The sequence below is a fragment of the Coprinopsis cinerea genome (assembly GCF_000182895.1).
Source record: "Coprinopsis cinerea okayama7#130 chromosome 11 map unlocalized cont3.11, whole genome shotgun sequence".
Taxonomy (NCBI): domain Eukaryota; kingdom Fungi; phylum Basidiomycota; class Agaricomycetes; order Agaricales; family Psathyrellaceae; genus Coprinopsis; species Coprinopsis cinerea.
The window spans coordinates 205633-221666 of NW_003307534.1; the positions used below are offsets into that span (position 1 = coordinate 205633).

Consider the following 16034-nt stretch of genomic DNA (forward strand, 5'->3'; position numbering starts at 1 on the left):
GAAATCGTTCTCGTTGACGATGTCACAGTAATCCTGGAGGGTCTTTGGCTTGGAGTCGGCAGGCTTGGTGACGACGATAAGATCTAGCATGATGCGGTCACGGTTGTTGAGCTTGCGACGGAAGCGGGCCATGCCATCCTTCTGAGACAAGCCAGTGCGGGGAAAGACCTCCATGAATTCGGCAGCGAACTGGGATGCGGACTTCTTGCCTTGGGTGAGAGCTTCAAGGGCTGAGCCTCTGCAGCCTTCTCTTGGTCGGCGGGTTGGAAGCGTTTGTTAAAGGCGACGACGAATTCAGACCATTTTCCTCCAAACGGCCACGGCTTCTCTGATAACGGGTGCGGAAGTAGTGAGTTTAGCGAGGGCGGCGTCGAGGGCTAGTGCGGGTGACGGTCCAACGGGGGTTTGCGGGGTGGAGGGGTTTACCGCGGTTTCCTGGGTGTCGGATTCTTCGGACGAGTCGGTGGGTAAAGCGTAACCCTTGGCAGTCTTGGCGGTAGGCGCAGGGGAAGATTCGGCAGAATGAAATGCTTGCGGGGATTCCTCGGGTAGAGGTTGATCAGTGGCAGGCGGTGGGGTTGCTGGTGGTGCGGAAGGCGACGGTGGCGGGTGTGCGGAATAGAGGACTGTGCGGTAATTGTCGGTCGAAGCCTCAAGAATGAGGGCGTCTGCTGGAAGATTCTTTCGCAGGTAATCCGGGTCTTGTTGTCGGAGTGGGTTATAACGGTGCGGACAAGGTTGCTGTTCACAGAGTGCGGGTTTCTTGCCTATATATCCGTCGCGGTAGTGGCTAGTGTTGGGTCGATGGATGACAAAGTGCGGCCTAAACTCGCAGGGCGGAATCTTGACGGTGAGAGGGAACCAGAGTTGCCAGAATGAGACCTGATCGGCAGGTCAGCCAGGGTGCCAGGGGAGCCGGAATGCAGGGACAACGATCGGCGTTGCCGGTGCACAGAGGTAGCTTGACCTAATGTCGCGAAGAGCGAACACTAAACCAAACTAAAGACCAGATAAGATGAGCGGAGGCGAGATAAGAGTAGTGGGAGCGATGAGAGACGTTGAGCAATAAGTTGGAGCGACGAGTAGAGCAGTGTATTGACAAAGAGGTCAAGCTGAGGAGTCTACAAGGCCAACTACACAACTTATATACTGTAACTACAAGCTACATAGCCGCCGTGAGTCAGAATGACGAATAACGATGCAATACATGAAAGACAATAAGGGAAGGTCACAAGGCTGCGCAAGAACAAGGATGAAACAATAAAGAAGCCACGATAAGTCATAACGAGTCACAAGGCTGTGCAAGAAGAAAGGAACAATAGGAAACAGGGCAAAGGGCAAGGCGAGGCAGTGTTCCATGAGTGAAAGTGTCCATGACGAGAATAAGGGGTAAGGTAGAGGCGAAGATAAGATAAAGGAAAACGATGAGATAAGATAAGGAAAAATAGGGGCCATACCGGCAGTTCACGACACTGTCCGTCTTCCTGACAACGCCCTTCGAGGAGAGGAAAGGACGTCTCCTCTACGTGATTCTGAGCTTCACCATCCTGATCCTATCTGCAATACCGACCCTCCTCGACCACCTACGTAACTTTAATCCCTTTTTCGATTCACCGCCCGGATTACCCTACCTTCGAGCGCAGATGAAGAGGGAGAGAGGGCTTTCATCGGTCGTTTCTTACGGCCTATGCTACCTTTACACGGCATTGGGCGATGGCCTTTTGGTAAGTAATCCCAGCTTTCAAAGCGACTTATTCTTATTCCTCCTGATTCGCTCCAGCTCTACAGATGCTATATTATATATAGTAACATCGCATATCTTGTTGTCTTCCCCGCCCTCGTTTACTTAGGTTTTTTGGGTACAGCTCTCGATGCTTGGTACATTGTTCCGTGACTCACTGCTCGATCTTCCTTCGTCCAGGCCTTTCAATAACCCTATTTGCACGTTTCGTGGTGGATACTTGGGCCATCACGGAGGGCGATCGTCTCCAGTCACAGCAGATCACCATTGCACATACTTCCCTCTCCGTCGCTTTGAATGTCGTCGCAACGTCTATGATCGCATATCGCATTATAGCCTCCCAGTATGCACTCTCCAGCGCACTGCCGGGGCGGAAGATGCAATACTACACGACGGCAGCCAGAATAGTCATCGAGTCTGCATTACCTCTCACAATGACAGGCCTATTCTACGCCGTTTTTCAGGCTTTACATTGGGCCAATCAATCATCCACTGGGATTCCCAATTTGCAGTACTACACTGCCGGCAACATTTTCAACACCCTGTACTACACATTTACGGTACGCGGTTTCTGAGCCGTACCCTCTTTTTTTCTTGGTATCTGACGTTTTCACCTTGACAGGCCCTCTCTCCTCAAATGATTATATTCCGTGTCACAGCTGCGCGGTCTCACACATGCTATGAGGATCTTGACACCTCCATCAATCCCGAGAGCGAGCCACTGGGGGAACTTGCCTTTTACAAGGGCCCTGCAGGACGGCTATCCTTGGATTCTGCACAGGATAACGAAGAAGGCTTTGGGGACGAACACGAGAACGGTGACCTAATCGTCGAAGAGTCAAGGCATACATCAGATGAATGCGCTGAGCGTTGGCCGCGCGAAAGGTTTCTGAAGGAGAAGTTGACGGTTTAGCCCTGGACAGCGATACATACATCTCCCGATAGAGGGACCGTTATACATCCTCAAGCATTCGCCAAAGTCCTTCTTGTAACTCTTTTATATCCATAAAAAGATTACTGTATCAAGGTGCATTATCACCTCGTTTTTCACCAAATTGTCCAGTTGCGCAACTTGCGCGAGGCTGACTTCGGACTCGGTCCACAGCTTTAGGGGCCAGAGTTTTTTTCCATTTCGAGAATATTTAAATCTCCGATTCGATTCCGATTTTCTCTTTCTTCCGAACACCATCGACGCCAGCGAATGGGCAATTATGCGAAGGTTCCCTTTGTCGACGAGAGAAAGCATCAATATTGGTGTTGAGCACGATTCCTAAATCGCTTTTTCATGCACGAACATCGAACGGGAGCCTCAAAGAAGGTCAGTACATAGAAACTGGACAACAATGAATTGGGATAACTAGCCTTCTCGCCGGCCAATCTTGATTCTGATCTCGCAATATCAAAGGACAACAGTCATTCTCAGGCGATAGGAATACGAACCGAGACTATTTACTCGCCTCGGTCGCTGGTGAAGCCTGTACGAGCCTATGAAATGGTGTAGTTAATGGACCATTTTGTTTGCGCTGCAGAGCGCGAAAGGTGCGGTAGATTCTGCCTTCAAATCCAGAGGAAAGTCAAATAACCGGTTGAATCTTCGTTACAGTTTCTCCTTATAGAATCACGATATTTCCAACGTGTCGGTTACGCGTAGGCGGTCTTGAGAGGACTCGAAGGGGGGTGATGGTGTAGGAATTGAAGAAAGGGGTATGACGACAAAATGGTGGGCATAGACTCGGCGTTTTAGAGATTGTTCTATTGACCTAAAACCAACAGCAACGCCCTGAACGATCGATAACCTTTTACCTCGCGTCATCCTAGTGCAACAATCACACGGGCGCTTATCACTTTCCAGGGTTCGGCAAGTGGTCCTCGTGGGGCCCAGCACAATGGGAAGGACGAGCTCTTGGAATCTTGCAGGTCGGAATATCAATTCCGAGCAGGAGTCACGAAAGACGCGTTGGTTGCACGGTGGAGATCTCGGAGGGTTACCGAGAGAAGGAACGAGTGTCACGATCTGCTAGGTGGAATTCCAGACTTTCTGGACCCCGCAGTCAGCGCATGGCTACAATTGGGGGTGTCGTCTCTGGCATCTTCGGCTCCGCAGCAAGTGCTGTAGTCGGACGGCTCCACCGTGACGCTGTACTTGTATCGGCCCCCTTCACAGGGTCCACTGCGCCTGGTAAGAATCTCGACTCGATTCTCGCTGTGCATTGAGGCTGTTTTGCTTATAAGTCGATAGATTCGGGCCTCCAGGAACTACCCAGTCCTGAACATGGTGAATCTCGGATATTTGCTCTTCTCATTACTCTTATCGGTCGCAGCTGCTCATTCTCAGCCTGGCAAAGGCAGATGCCGTTGCGTGTATGGCGACGATTGCTGGCCTTCGAGCGATGCTTTCGACGCTCTGGCTGATCGTCTCTCCCAGCCGTTGCTACGTCCCTTACCTCCACCATCGCCTTGCTACTCATGGATCCCAGAAGACGGAGATGCATGCAATGAAGTCAAACAACAGAACTTCAACGCTACGTGGCGCTCGGACCATCCAGGCGCGATGCAGAACGTGAACTTCGAGGCCTATATATTTTCCAACGGAACCATCGACGCCTGCCCACTCAACGGCACCCCGGGTATGGTCTGTGGTCAAGGTTCTGTCCCCCCGATCGGCGTGGACGCTCGAAACCCAGAAGACATTCAAGCTGCCATCGAGTTCGCGAACGAGCATTACCTTCGCATTGTCGTCAAGAACACCGGTCACGATTATCTTGGGCGCAGTGCTGCCAGAGGAGCGTTCCTCATCTGGACTCACCATATGAAAGAGATCGAGTACCACGATGCCTTTGTTCCGTCTGGATCACCGAACAGCACGGAACAGTATCAAGGTCAGCCCCAGCTTTCGCTCCACTGGCACTTGATATTGTGCTGACGTCCTTTCCATAGCGATCACCCTGGGAGCAGGCGTGCAATGGGCCGAAGCTTATCAAGCTGTGAATGAAGCTGGGCGAACCCTGGTTGGTGGAATCTCAATCGGTGGAAGCGTTGGTGCAGCAGGAGGCTGGGTGATGGGTGGCGGACACAGTGCTTTATCACCAACCTACGGACTAGGTCAGTGTTCATCACACTGTGCACTCGCGTGAAAGTTCTAATCTATCGAGATACAGGTGTCGACAACGTCCTTGAATTCGGGGTCGTCACCGCGGAAGGGAGCCACGTCATCGCCAATGCCTACCAGAATCCATCCTTATTCTGGGCTTTGAGAGGCGGAGGCGGAGGGACCTACGGTATTGTTACCTCTGCGACCTACAAGACCCATCCCATTAGCCCAGTGGTCACCGCCTACTTACAGATGAATATCACGTCTCCAGAAATCGCACAGGAAGTCATCACTGAATACGTCCGTCTCCATCCTACCCTAACGGACCAAGGCTGGGGAGGGTACTCTCAAGTCCTGCCCAACCACCTTTTCTTCATCTACCTCTCTCCCAACAAGTCAGTGGACGACGGCAACGCGGCATTCAACACCTTCTTCGAGCTAGCTCGGGAGCGTAGTAACGGTACGGCGCTGGCTGGCGTGGTCCCTTACGACTCATTCTGGAGCTGGTTCTCGTCCTCATTTGAAGAAAATGCGGGTAGCCAGGTTGGAGGCCGCCCCGAGATTTCGTCAAGGCTCCTTTCGAGGGAGGCCGTGGAGAACGATCCCGAGATGGTTGCGCGCCTCATGCTCAGCGTCCCTAATGGGAGTGGCGTCCCCTGGAAGTAAGTCGTCGCCTTGGGGCGATGAGATGGTGTCGGTGCTGATCGGTTCGCTCTAGCATTGTTGCCGGTGGTGCTGTGTCGCAAGTTGACCCTGAAAGCACAGGCTTGAACCCTGCGTGGAGGCAAGCGGTCGCCCAAATCTACGTTGGGGAGGGCTGGGGAGATGGTTACAACCTGGAAGAAATCGAACGCGCTAGGGAAAGGCTCAAGAATGGTACCGACATCTTAGACCCGATCAGCGTAGACTCGGCTGCGTATCTCAATGAGGTCAGTCATCTCTGTTATTGCCGATGTGTGTTCCTGTAACTGACATGCGGCTCCAGGCGATGTTGTGGGAAGAGGATTTCAAGAAGAGCTTCTTTGGGTCCCATTACGATAGGCTCAAGGCGATCAAGGTTGAGTATGACCCCGACAGTTTGTTCTTGGTACCTCTTGGTGTTGGCTCCGAAGATTGGGACAAGGACCTCGTCTGCCAGCTTGACTAGGCTATACCATAGATTCTGCCTGTGCTGTACTCGTACACCTGCCCGCTATGCCAGTTTCATTTGAACGTTATTCCTACCTGCCGGTGACATGTGGTAATATGATAAGCGCCCGTCAATGTCATCTGGTCAAGTGATCATGACCTCAGTGCGAACGCTCCGGCTTCTTTTTCTCAACAGCACTTGGACACACAGAATAGCATCTTTGGGCAAATCGGGACTATGGGCGGTGCACCCTTTGATACCGTTATCAACAGACCGCATCTCCAACAGACGACTGACATCCCTTTGCCCCTTGCCCCCACCAAGCATGAGAGAGTTTCAGACAACGAAGAAGCGTCTCAATATTGTCTTCCTTGGTGGCCGTCGGGTTGGTGAGTCGAGTTTCTGTGTCTGTCGAGCAGGCCTGGATGTACTCACTCCTACCATCCAGGGAAGACATCGTTGTTGTCGCAATGGTCTCAGGTAGGTACCAAAGTTGCTGTTCGAAGGCGCCAGGCGTTTATTTATATCTCTGATCCACTCCGTTTCAGGGAGAATTCCCGAGTGCATATTATCCGACGTTCGAGAACACTGTGGGGAAGGAGGTGACATTTGGGAACCGAATCTACGACTGTAAGGTCACTGATACAGCGGGCCATGTACGTTCAATCATGGCTTCCTGGCGCTTCGCTGACTAGATGCACCACACAGGATCGATATACCCCGCTGTCTCCTACCCATGTTGTTGGTATGCACGTATTTGTGCTGGTTTACTCGTTTGAAGACGCCGGATCGTTGGAATTGGTCTCGGCTCTCTACGAGAAGATCTTGGAATTTTTAGGGTCCACCAGACATGCCCGAGTTATCATGGCTGGGAACAAGGCCGATACATCTCGGTAAGTGCTTTGTATCCTATCGTGTCGTGACCGATACTCAACGCTGAACGCCCACAGACGAGAGATATCCTATCCAGAGGCCCACCAACTCGCACAGAAACTGGGCTGCCCTCATCTAATATTGAGTAGCTACTGGTGGCAAAGTATCGGTGCGTGTACTCGTGGACCCTTCGACTGGTCGTATGCTGATCTCTCACTTTTACACAGATCAACTATTCGAAGAGTGTACTATAGGCGGTGAACGGAGAAACCGCCAGCCTCCAACCCGCACATCAGCAACAGCCAAGCCTCAATCTCGTGGCTTGTGGTTCCCAAGCATCGACTTACTATCTTCCCTGCTTCGCTACGCTTCTCGCGTCACCTGGCCCAGCTCCGCGGCAAACACCACCTCAATACCAGAGCCCACTGACACCTACCATCAGATTCAACGTCACACCAAGCCACACAGCGAGGAGGAATTGCATGGCTCACAGGCCCCCATCCCAATTACGACGCCATTGGATTACGATCGTCCAACGCGTAGTTCAGTCAGGGGCTACTCAATAATGTCAACCTCATCCGGCGAAGCCACCCTCGTATCTACGTTTGGTCCAAAGTCACGCCTATCGGCCTCATCCAGCAAGGGAGTTAGTCCATTCCAGAAACGGCGCTCTTTTAGCCCCATGACTCCGATCAAGCTCAATGTCACCAAGGACGATGTCGTCAAGAGCAAATTTCGGTTCGTTGATGAACTAACGAGGATACAGAGGGTGCGGGGTGTTGACGCGGGACTTGCACAAGACTTTACGAACCTATTTCGCTCGATTATGGAAGATAAAGTGACGCTGAAGACCTTGCTGGAATTTCGGGGACATGATGCTCAGGTGGTTCTGAACGCTCTGCAATGGGTACGTATCATCTCTCTTCTTGGTCGACTAAACTGATTGAGCCTATCCTTAGGTTCTGGATTCGCGGAAAGCTCAGCCGGCGGATAAAGGAATGTTGCTGAAGCTGCTTCTTCGACTGTCGAAGCATTCTGGGTCCTATCCTCCGTGTCTGGCGCTGAAAGGAATTAAGCGCGAAGACGACTATCCGGTTACATCAGGACACTTTGGTGAGGTTTGGAGGGGTCGATACCAGAAGCAGAAAGTTTGCTTGAAGGTGGTCAGGGTGTATCAGCGATCGGATGTTGAGCACTTCCTTCGGGTACGTTGGAGACTGAAGTTCACAATCGCTATTGGAGCCTGGTTTCACATTCGATTTACTGACGGGTGAATTTGGCAGATATTCTCTCGCGAAGCTGTGATCTGGAGTCAACTGAAGCACGACAATGTTCTTCCTTTCTATGGCGTCTATGAACTCGACGAGTCTCGTCGACTTTGCCTGGTCTCTCCTTGGATGGATAACGGAAGTCTTCGGGAGTATGTGCGAAAGAGCTTGTTGTCGGAGGTCCACCATCGCCTTCTGGTATGCTTGATACTTCTTTCTTACGCTATAGCGGGGCGCTGACCTTTCATAGGCAGTCGATGTAACACAGGGCCTGTCCTATCTTCATCAGCAGGGAATGGTCCATGGCGATCTTAAAGGGGTACGCTCTTGTCAATGGGCGCTGGATCTCCATAGGAAGTGCTGACGATACTCTTAAGGATAACATCCTCATTGACAGTTCTGGACGTGCCTGCATAGCGGACTTCGGGCTCTCAAGTCTGGTGGACGGCGAGATGCTTCGTTGGACAACATCCGAGAGTACCGGACTAGGCGTTGGTGGCACATCCCGCTGGCAAGCTCCAGAACTGTTCGATCCCGATAATGAATCGAGTCGGCCCACGTGTTATACGGATGTTTATTCGCTTGGTTGCGTTTTCTACGAGGTAAATAATTGACCTCAACCCATTCAATGAAACCAAATTGACCAAGGAGATGGACAGATCTTCACTGGAAACATCCCATTCCACGAGACAACACGCGAAGCCACAGTGATATCGTACGTCATGGCGGGGAAGAAACCTTCAAGGCCAGTCAACAACTATATCCTGTACAGAATGGAGTACGGCATGCGGGAGATAATATGGTCAACTATCGAGAAGTGCTGGTCGAGGGACGTGTCCACCAGACCATCCCTGGACAGGATCTTGAGTCTCGAGGTCTTCCAGGACGCTGTTCGGAAAGACCTCAGGCCCAATGGCCACTTAAGCTGGTTGTCGACATCTGAGTTCCGCCATGCGATTCGATTTACAGAGAATGACTTCCTTTGAAGGATCGATTGTAATTTAAAGAAGTACGCGTATTATTTTTAATGTAAACTCTGAACTAAATAGTGTAACAACCATTGTAAGTGAGGCGGTCCATTGAAACCAAGCGTGATAGCGTCTCCGACTGTAGCTTCACGCTTCAAGCCACTTGCGGGGTTTTGCCGAGGGGTAGATGAGCGTGGACTCCGTAGAGGGACTGGAGTTGACTATATATTAACAGCGAGACCCAACGACGTAGAGTCAAATCGTAGAACGGAGTCGTTCGTCCACGGACGCCAATACTAGGCCTTGGCCAGCGCCTCTGATAATGAAACTTTGAAGCGGAGATTGAAGGGAGATGACGAAAAGAATAGGATGGGATTGAAGATTAAAAATGAGATTGCATCGAAAAGGGTGTGATTGCCCCAAAAAGAGTGGGATGGGGGAATAAGAGTGGGATCCCGGCTGTCATTCCACTCTTTTCGTCGAGTTGTAACGCCAATCCCGCCCAGTATCCCCGCCGCCCTTCAACGGGCGGCGGTTAAAGTTAGGGTTAGTTAGCTGCGCGTAGCGCAGCTGTTAGGGTGAGGGTTGGTGGTTAGAGTTGGGTTTTTAGGGTTGGGTTTAGGGTTGGGTTTGGTGGTTAGAGGTTGGGGAGGGGAATATCATGTTGCGCGCCTGCTTCGAAATAATATGAAGTTCAATTGCTGAAAATGGAGAGAGGCCACCCCTTTACCACCATCCCACTCTTTCGAAGGTGATCACACTCTTTTTCACGACCTTTACTCCAACCTCCTAATCCCATCATATTCTTTTCGTATATACTCGAGATTGAACTGGCCGTTTCCACGTTTCCCATGATGTTCGTCTTATCTGCCCCCTTCCATGCCGGTGAGTTGTCTTTCTCAGTCTGGCTACCCGACGCTTACCCGCCTTCTGAGCTTTTCAGTGGGAATAAAAGAATTACCAGGTCTCGTCGTCTAAAAACGGAGATTTCAACACCCTAGCTGCTGGCCCATCGACCAATGTCATCCAGCAGCACTGCTACCCACTAGCGACGCTCTTGGGCATCCTGATTGGGCATATTTCATGGGGCGTAATCTCAAATAATCCTCACCCTGGTTTTGGCGTTGCCACCCCCGTGGGGTGCTAGGTAACGTGTGTCATAAGGCGGGCAATCTTGACCTAGCGGCAACATGTAGCCGTTCAGTCTCTCGGCTCATTCTGGATAAGTACCACAGGGTGTCGAAGAGGAACTCAATTAAACCCTAGTGACGGCCATCGATAGTCCTTGCGATGAGCGAAACGATGCAGTTCGGATATAGTCTTTTCTGGGACTCCCCGCAGATTCTCTACTCTGGTAGTTGGTTCAGGTCGTCGGAAGTGCAGGCAATGGAAACGGTAGAGGAAGGGGCTTATGCAGAGGTTGTCTTCTCTGGTGCGTAATCTGCCCTTTAATCACCCATTGGACCATTCGCGGTGACTCAATGTGTGCCTACTAGCGAGAAACTTTACTGTTTTCGGTGCCATTCCGCCTGCATCCCAAGGCCCTTCACCGACAATTTTCGTCTCATTCCTCTCTCCGGATGGAACCTCTTTCGCCTCATTCCAGCAGAACCACTTCGGAAGTGAAAATGATTGGAGCACCAACCAAATCCTGTTCACCATAGACGATGTTCAACGACCAGATGTGTTTGCCGCTCCCAGAACCACAGCGAGGCTCACACACATGGTGGGAGGGAGCCATACAGCCTTGCAACAGCTAGTCTTCGCCGGAAACGACGCTCCAATCATCTTTCCTCCAGGCAGCGGCCCCGCAGTTTCGGCTTCGTCCAATTTCCCCACTACAGTCAGCACGATCTCCATTGTTGAGTCGAGTCCACCGCCGGAACCTTCGAATTCATTCCCCGGATCCGACTCTTCAGACAGTAACCATGTTTATCGCACCTCCCTATCGCCTGGAGTCATTGCTGGGATAGTATGCGGGTCACTGGCCTTCATAGCCCTTCTCTCGACGCTCTTGGCATGGAGGTTTCTTCGTCGAAAGCCATACACCCAGCTGCGATGGGAAGGCAATTCACGGAATATGCGTCAGTGTAAGTTTTCCCCTTTTCGGAAGGAGCGCATCTGATTTCAGCCTTTTCTCGCTGATCCAGTTGACCCATTCGCGAAATCTCCCCCGATGCACATGACTTTGAATGATTCATCGGCTGAGACCGTTGCTCGGTTTCCAATGACCGCGACGGTGCAGTCGAAGGGGAGCCACGATGCTTCCTCTGGTGAAAACCCTTTCCTCGTTCGCAACGTCGGCGTAGCAGGAACCTCCCTCAGCCGCTCCACAAGCGTCAGCAGTCAGCCTTCCATATATTCTCAAAGTTCAGCTTCCTCTATCCTGTTACCGCCTGTCGCTCTTCCCGGAGAACATGGTTACCTTTCTCCGGCGTATGATGACCCACCAGAGATTACCAAGCCCCTTCACAGCAACATCTCTCGTCCGGAGGGTATCAGATTCTGACTCGGTTCCTTGTAAACTTACTATCGAAATTCCTTTACCTTGAAATGGCACAGGCTGAAAAAATCCATCATACTTACCAAGTCTACGTTTGTTCTCTACCTGGCTCACGATGGCCGTGCGGAATGGAGGGAGCGCCATCTTCTCGGTTATTTTTATCCGAAAGTCTGCTTCAAAGTTCCTTGTAAGATCGTCATGGCAAGGGCCGATTTCCAGTCCCATCATGGACCATCATCAACTTGAACTCGGCGGAAGTTGATGCAGACGCAAATCCGCCGCACCAGCGCTCAGCGCTCAATGTTGATGCGGCACACGGTCTCGTCGTGCAGATTTCACCGCTTCACCTTTACCCACCATGTCGCTAGACGTGTTCGAACTCGACCACACACACCAAGATTGGGTCACATTCGAGCCTCTAGACCAATGGACGGTGGAAGAACTTCACGGCCGCTTGCACATGAGGGCAAATAGGTCTGACTCCTCGGTTCGTGTCACATTCGTCGGTAGGTTCTTCCAACGGGTTCATAATTTTTCAATCTTATACGTGCAAATAGGAACCTCTATAGCCCTCTATGGCTCTGTGCGATTCATCGACTCCAACTCTAACGCACCATCCACATCTGCCACCACTGTAGTACCGACAGCAGCAACCGGCACACCGCCAGGGACGAGAACACCCCAGCCAGAGCCTTTACCGACACCCTCAGAGTCCCTCGCGTTCTTACTCGACGGGAGACAAGCAGGGTTCTTCGACTACAGGGAAGTCGGTCCTGATGGTTGGATGTACAGGGACGAGCAAATATTCTCAATAACAGGTCTGCCTCTTCAGCGCACGTCCTTCACAGTCAGACTGGTGGTACCATCCATCGGCCCCCAGCCGACAATGATTTCCAGACAAGGCGAGCTTACGCGATTTAACGTGTATGTGGACCGTTTTGTGATAGAGGGCGAGCGCCCTCAATCTCTTGGTACCACTATTGTCACGGTGCTTCCGAGTGGGGCTACGCATCTGTCGGAATTGGCAGGACGGTCGGGTTCTCCAGGGGCTTTGGTTGGTGCAGTTGTTGGGTCTGTTGTCGCTCTTGTCTTGGTGCTACTTGTGTCCGGGTGGTGGATTTTGAAGAGGCGTCGGAAGAGGCGGAGAACCAATCTCCACTTGGGTGGGAGCAAGGACGCGGGCAGCAGTGGAAGCGAAGGTGAGTTTGATAACATTCAAAGTTTCTCACTTGCCTTAACGACTTACCACTGTGCTCAGTGCAAGTAAATCCGTTCTTCGTCAGGCCTCCAACAGAAAGCGTGGAAACGATGGCACATTCAAAGCACCGGGAACCATTGACGAATGTAGCGCGTTCGAGGAGAAGCACGACCTCACTGGAGCGTGAAAGTACAGGTTCAGCTTTATTCTCCGGGGTGGACGGGACGCGGGAAAAGGGCCCGTTGCCTCAACGCGACATTGACGAATCGGCTCCTCCTCCAGAATATCGAGAGCGCGAGGAAGAGGACGCCGTACCTGCAGTAACTATAGCTCCTACCCCAAATCGTCCGAGCCTGTGACGAGGCCACTCGTAGAAGATACCTCAAAAATAAAATATACCACCGTTAATTCCCAGCCACTGGGTTCTCCTGTCGACGATCGACAGTTGGGCGCCGGGCGCTTAGTCCCAAATGATCGGGCGTCTGTATCTCAAACCAAGTTGTTTACAAGCTGGCATGGTCAGCTACCGAGCCTGGCAATCTTCCAACAATGAATACATGGGCTGGTTAAACTATAACAATGCCTATCTTTGATCCTCCTATCCAAATCGAACTCGACTGACAGTTTCCCAGAACGCCTTGCCTTGAATCTCCGCGATATCCAGCTCAAGTTGCGATGGCATCCGAGAGCCGTCTCCTCCCGCAAACGTTCCTGCTCCCCAAGGCGATCCTAACTCCCGACTCGTAAGCTTCCAGCGACACCACCAAATAAAACTTTAATAAGAGAAGGCCAACGCACCTCCACGGACTTCATCCATCCTACTCATGAGGTCAAACGAATGTGCGTATCCAAGTGGAACGAATATCATCCCGTGATGCATGAGGGTAGACATGGTAGAGATTGCAGTCGTCTCTTGGCCCCCGCCCATGGTTCCAGTCGAGATGAAAACGCCGGCGTACTTGCCAGACAACTTTCCAGCAGTCCATAGCCTCCCGGTCGCATCCCAGAAGACCTGAAACAGCGGTGTGTCAGCCTAAGTTGAAAGTGATGCAGATTTCTAGGAGTGTCAGCGTACCTTCCATTGTGCAGGAAAGTTTCCGTAACGAGTTGGGATCCCGAAGAGCATAGCGTCGAACTGCTGGATGTTCTCCGTCGTGATGATAGGGTAGTTCGGCTTGGGCGGGGCTTTCATCTTCGCCAGAACATCAGGCGACAACGTTTCGGCAACTCTGCGTTCGTCAAGTTTTCAGTCTCTAATACATACCCCCAAATGATCCGGACGAACTGGTATATCTCAGCTGTCCCTCCAGCTTTCATTATCCCAGCTCTTTCGGCCTCGGCGACTGGAACGATATGCGTTTCAAATTAAGCATAAAAGAAAGGTAGTGGTGCTCACGTTTGGCAACATGGCCGTACATCGAGAAGATAATGATGCCAACTTTGGGTGCTCGTTGTGCCATGGTTCTCGTGTCGCACTGGTCAGGTCGAAATCGAAATGACGGAACTGGCTCGCTGCCCGACCTTTGTCCTTTATACATCTTGGCCTCCACCCAAAGCAGACTGCCCCTGTCTGGGTCACTACATCATTCGGTGGTTAATCGAATGTTCTCTCGAGTCTCCTTTTCCCTAGTCCACTGCTGATAAGTCTGAGAAACGTAAGTACCAGCAGGACTGTAGTTACTGACGCAAAGCGCCCTTTGATTGATTAGATTAGCGCCCACTGGACCACGTGAGTTGCCGATGGCGCTTAAACTCCCCACCAATCGATAACAGTGCGAATGCAACATTATACATTAAAGTTCGTGTGGAAGTTCGTACAAGTGTCGAGATATCTAATCAATGCAACAGGTCCGGATAAAAAAAAAGAAAAGAACAACGCTGAAAAAGGCCGAGGTATTATCGTTGGTAAACTATAGAAACATGGTATCTGTGCAATAGTTTGGGCATTTTAGAACTTGACTTTGCTGACGATGTTCCAGAATGCCTTGCCCTGGATCTCAGCGAGCTCGAGCTCGAGAGCAGAGGGCTGGCGAGAGCCATCAGAACCAGCGAAGGTTCCGGCACCCCAAGGAGAGCCTGAAGAGACAGACACGCTTGTCAAGCCCAACGTTCAGTCTAGTAATTAAAAGAGCGACTTACCGCCGTGAACCTCCTCCAAGTTAGTCTGAATGGGGAATGCATGGGAGTATCCGAGGGGGACGTAGATGATGCCGTGGTGGGCGAGGGTGGACATGGAGGCAAGGCAGGTAGACTCCTGTCCTCCGCCCAATCCAGCGGTGGAGACGAAGAGGCCGGCATACTTGCCGGCGAGCTTTCCACCAGCCCAGAGGCCACCAGTGGAGTCCCAGAAGGCCTAGAAGGTCATCATTAGAATGGAACGCAACCTGTGAGCGAAGATATGATGCATACCTTCCATTGGGCGGGGAAGTTGCCGTATCGCGTTGGGATGCCGAACAGGAAAGCATCATAGTTCACGATGTTCTCGACCGTGATAAGGGGGTAGTCAGGCTTGGGGGGAGCGTGCATCTTGTTCAAGATCTCTTGGGACAAAGTCTCAGGGACCCTGGAAACAAACATTAATGTCGTATCGGGGATTGACGATGAGAATGGGATTGACGTACTGGTAGATATCAGCGGTTCCACCAGCCTTCTCGATACCGGCCTTCTCAGCCTCAGCCACTATGAGCAACGATGAGTACGACGCCTCGCTGGGGATGGAAAGGAAGACTGACGCTTGGCGACGTGGCCGTACATGGAGTAGATGATGATGGCGACTTTGGGGGCAGACATGGCGGGCTGTTGTGTAGTGGTAGCGGTGGTGGTTGGTTCTGGTGCAGCTGGGGATGTGGAAGCTGGGGCGGGTGCTGAGGATCCTTTGGTGGACGGTGCTCGCTCCTCTTTTATAGATTTCTCTTTCGCCCCATTTGGAGATGACGATTTCGCCCGTTGACCGTCAGCGTTATCGCTAAAGTTGTTTTTCTGGCTCTTGCTTGGGAAGCACATGATGGGTCTGGCTTGTGGCGATCGGAGATGGGAGGCGAGGTCGTAAGGTCAAAACGTGGTACGCGACGTCTTGAATGAGGTTCTGGGGCTGTGGAAACGGACGGCCGGGTCGCTTTATAGGGGGATGAGGGAAGAAGCTTCTATCTTGGACAACGGTCGTGGGATGAATTTGGCGGAATCAAGAAGGTCGTGTTTGTGACGAACGTCAATGACGAACTCAGCCAGCCGCTTGATCACTAAATATCCGGTCTCTGAATAAT

At 51.7% G+C, this 16034-nt stretch overlaps 7 protein-coding genes across 7 annotated transcripts; 5 read left to right on the forward strand and 2 right to left on the reverse strand.

Moving 5' to 3' along the window:
* Positions 1-2175: 2175 nt before the first annotated feature.
* CC1G_11354 (hypothetical protein) lies at positions 2176-2654 on the forward strand (the record flags this gene model as incomplete). The annotated part of the gene is made up of 2 exons (XM_001839591.1): positions 2176-2301; positions 2364-2654. The coding sequence occupies 2 exons, from the start codon at positions 2176-2178 to the stop codon at positions 2652-2654; spliced, it is 417 nt and encodes a 138-aa protein (XP_001839643.1).
* Positions 2655-4013: 1359 nt separating this feature from the next.
* CC1G_11355 (FAD binding domain-containing protein) lies at positions 4014-6044 on the forward strand (the record flags this gene model as incomplete). The annotated part of the gene is made up of 5 exons (XM_001839592.2): positions 4014-4620; positions 4679-4843; positions 4900-5494; positions 5551-5761; positions 5818-6044. The coding sequence occupies 5 exons, from the start codon at positions 4014-4016 to the stop codon at positions 5977-5979; spliced, it is 1740 nt and encodes a 579-aa protein (XP_001839644.2). The 3' UTR covers positions 5980-6044.
* A 242-nt stretch (positions 6045-6286) lies between these two features.
* Positions 6287-9088, forward strand: CC1G_11356 (TKL/TKL-ccin protein kinase; the record flags this gene model as incomplete). The annotated part of the gene is made up of 12 exons (XM_001839593.2): positions 6287-6350; positions 6410-6441; positions 6510-6617; positions 6670-6854; positions 6912-7003; positions 7062-7480; positions 7601-7741; positions 7794-8039; positions 8118-8254; positions 8371-8421; positions 8500-8704; positions 8762-9088. 12 exons carry the CDS (start codon positions 6287-6289, stop codon positions 9086-9088), a joined length of 2007 nt encoding a protein of 668 aa, XP_001839645.2.
* Positions 9089-10372: 1284 nt separating this feature from the next.
* On the forward strand, positions 10373-11579 carry CC1G_11357 (hypothetical protein; the record flags this gene model as incomplete). The annotated part of the gene is made up of 3 exons (XM_001839594.2): positions 10373-10502; positions 10567-11154; positions 11221-11579. 3 exons carry the CDS (start codon positions 10373-10375, stop codon positions 11577-11579), a joined length of 1077 nt encoding a protein of 358 aa, XP_001839646.2.
* A 352-nt stretch (positions 11580-11931) lies between these two features.
* CC1G_11358 (hypothetical protein) lies at positions 11932-13130 on the forward strand (the record flags this gene model as incomplete). The annotated part of the gene is made up of 3 exons (XM_001839595.2): positions 11932-12079; positions 12131-12772; positions 12832-13130. The coding sequence occupies 3 exons, from the start codon at positions 11932-11934 to the stop codon at positions 13128-13130; spliced, it is 1089 nt and encodes a 362-aa protein (XP_001839647.2).
* A 239-nt stretch (positions 13131-13369) lies between these two features.
* Positions 13370-14231, reverse strand: CC1G_11359 (1,4-benzoquinone reductase; the record flags this gene model as incomplete). The annotated part of the gene is made up of 5 exons (XM_001839596.2): positions 13370-13500; positions 13570-13783; positions 13847-14000; positions 14036-14114; positions 14168-14231. 5 exons carry the CDS (start codon positions 14229-14231, stop codon positions 13370-13372), a joined length of 642 nt encoding a protein of 213 aa, XP_001839648.2.
* Positions 14232-14547: 316 nt separating this feature from the next.
* Positions 14548-15616, reverse strand: CC1G_11360 (NADH-quinone oxidoreductase). The gene is made up of 5 exons (XM_001839597.2): positions 15504-15616; positions 15393-15450; positions 15181-15334; positions 14911-15124; positions 14548-14847 (listed from the first exon to the last, which is right to left on the reverse strand). Exons 1-5 carry the CDS (start codon positions 15559-15561, stop codon positions 14720-14722), a joined length of 612 nt encoding a protein of 203 aa, XP_001839649.1. The 5' UTR covers positions 15562-15616; the 3' UTR covers positions 14548-14719.
* Positions 15617-16034: the final 418 nt, after the last annotated feature.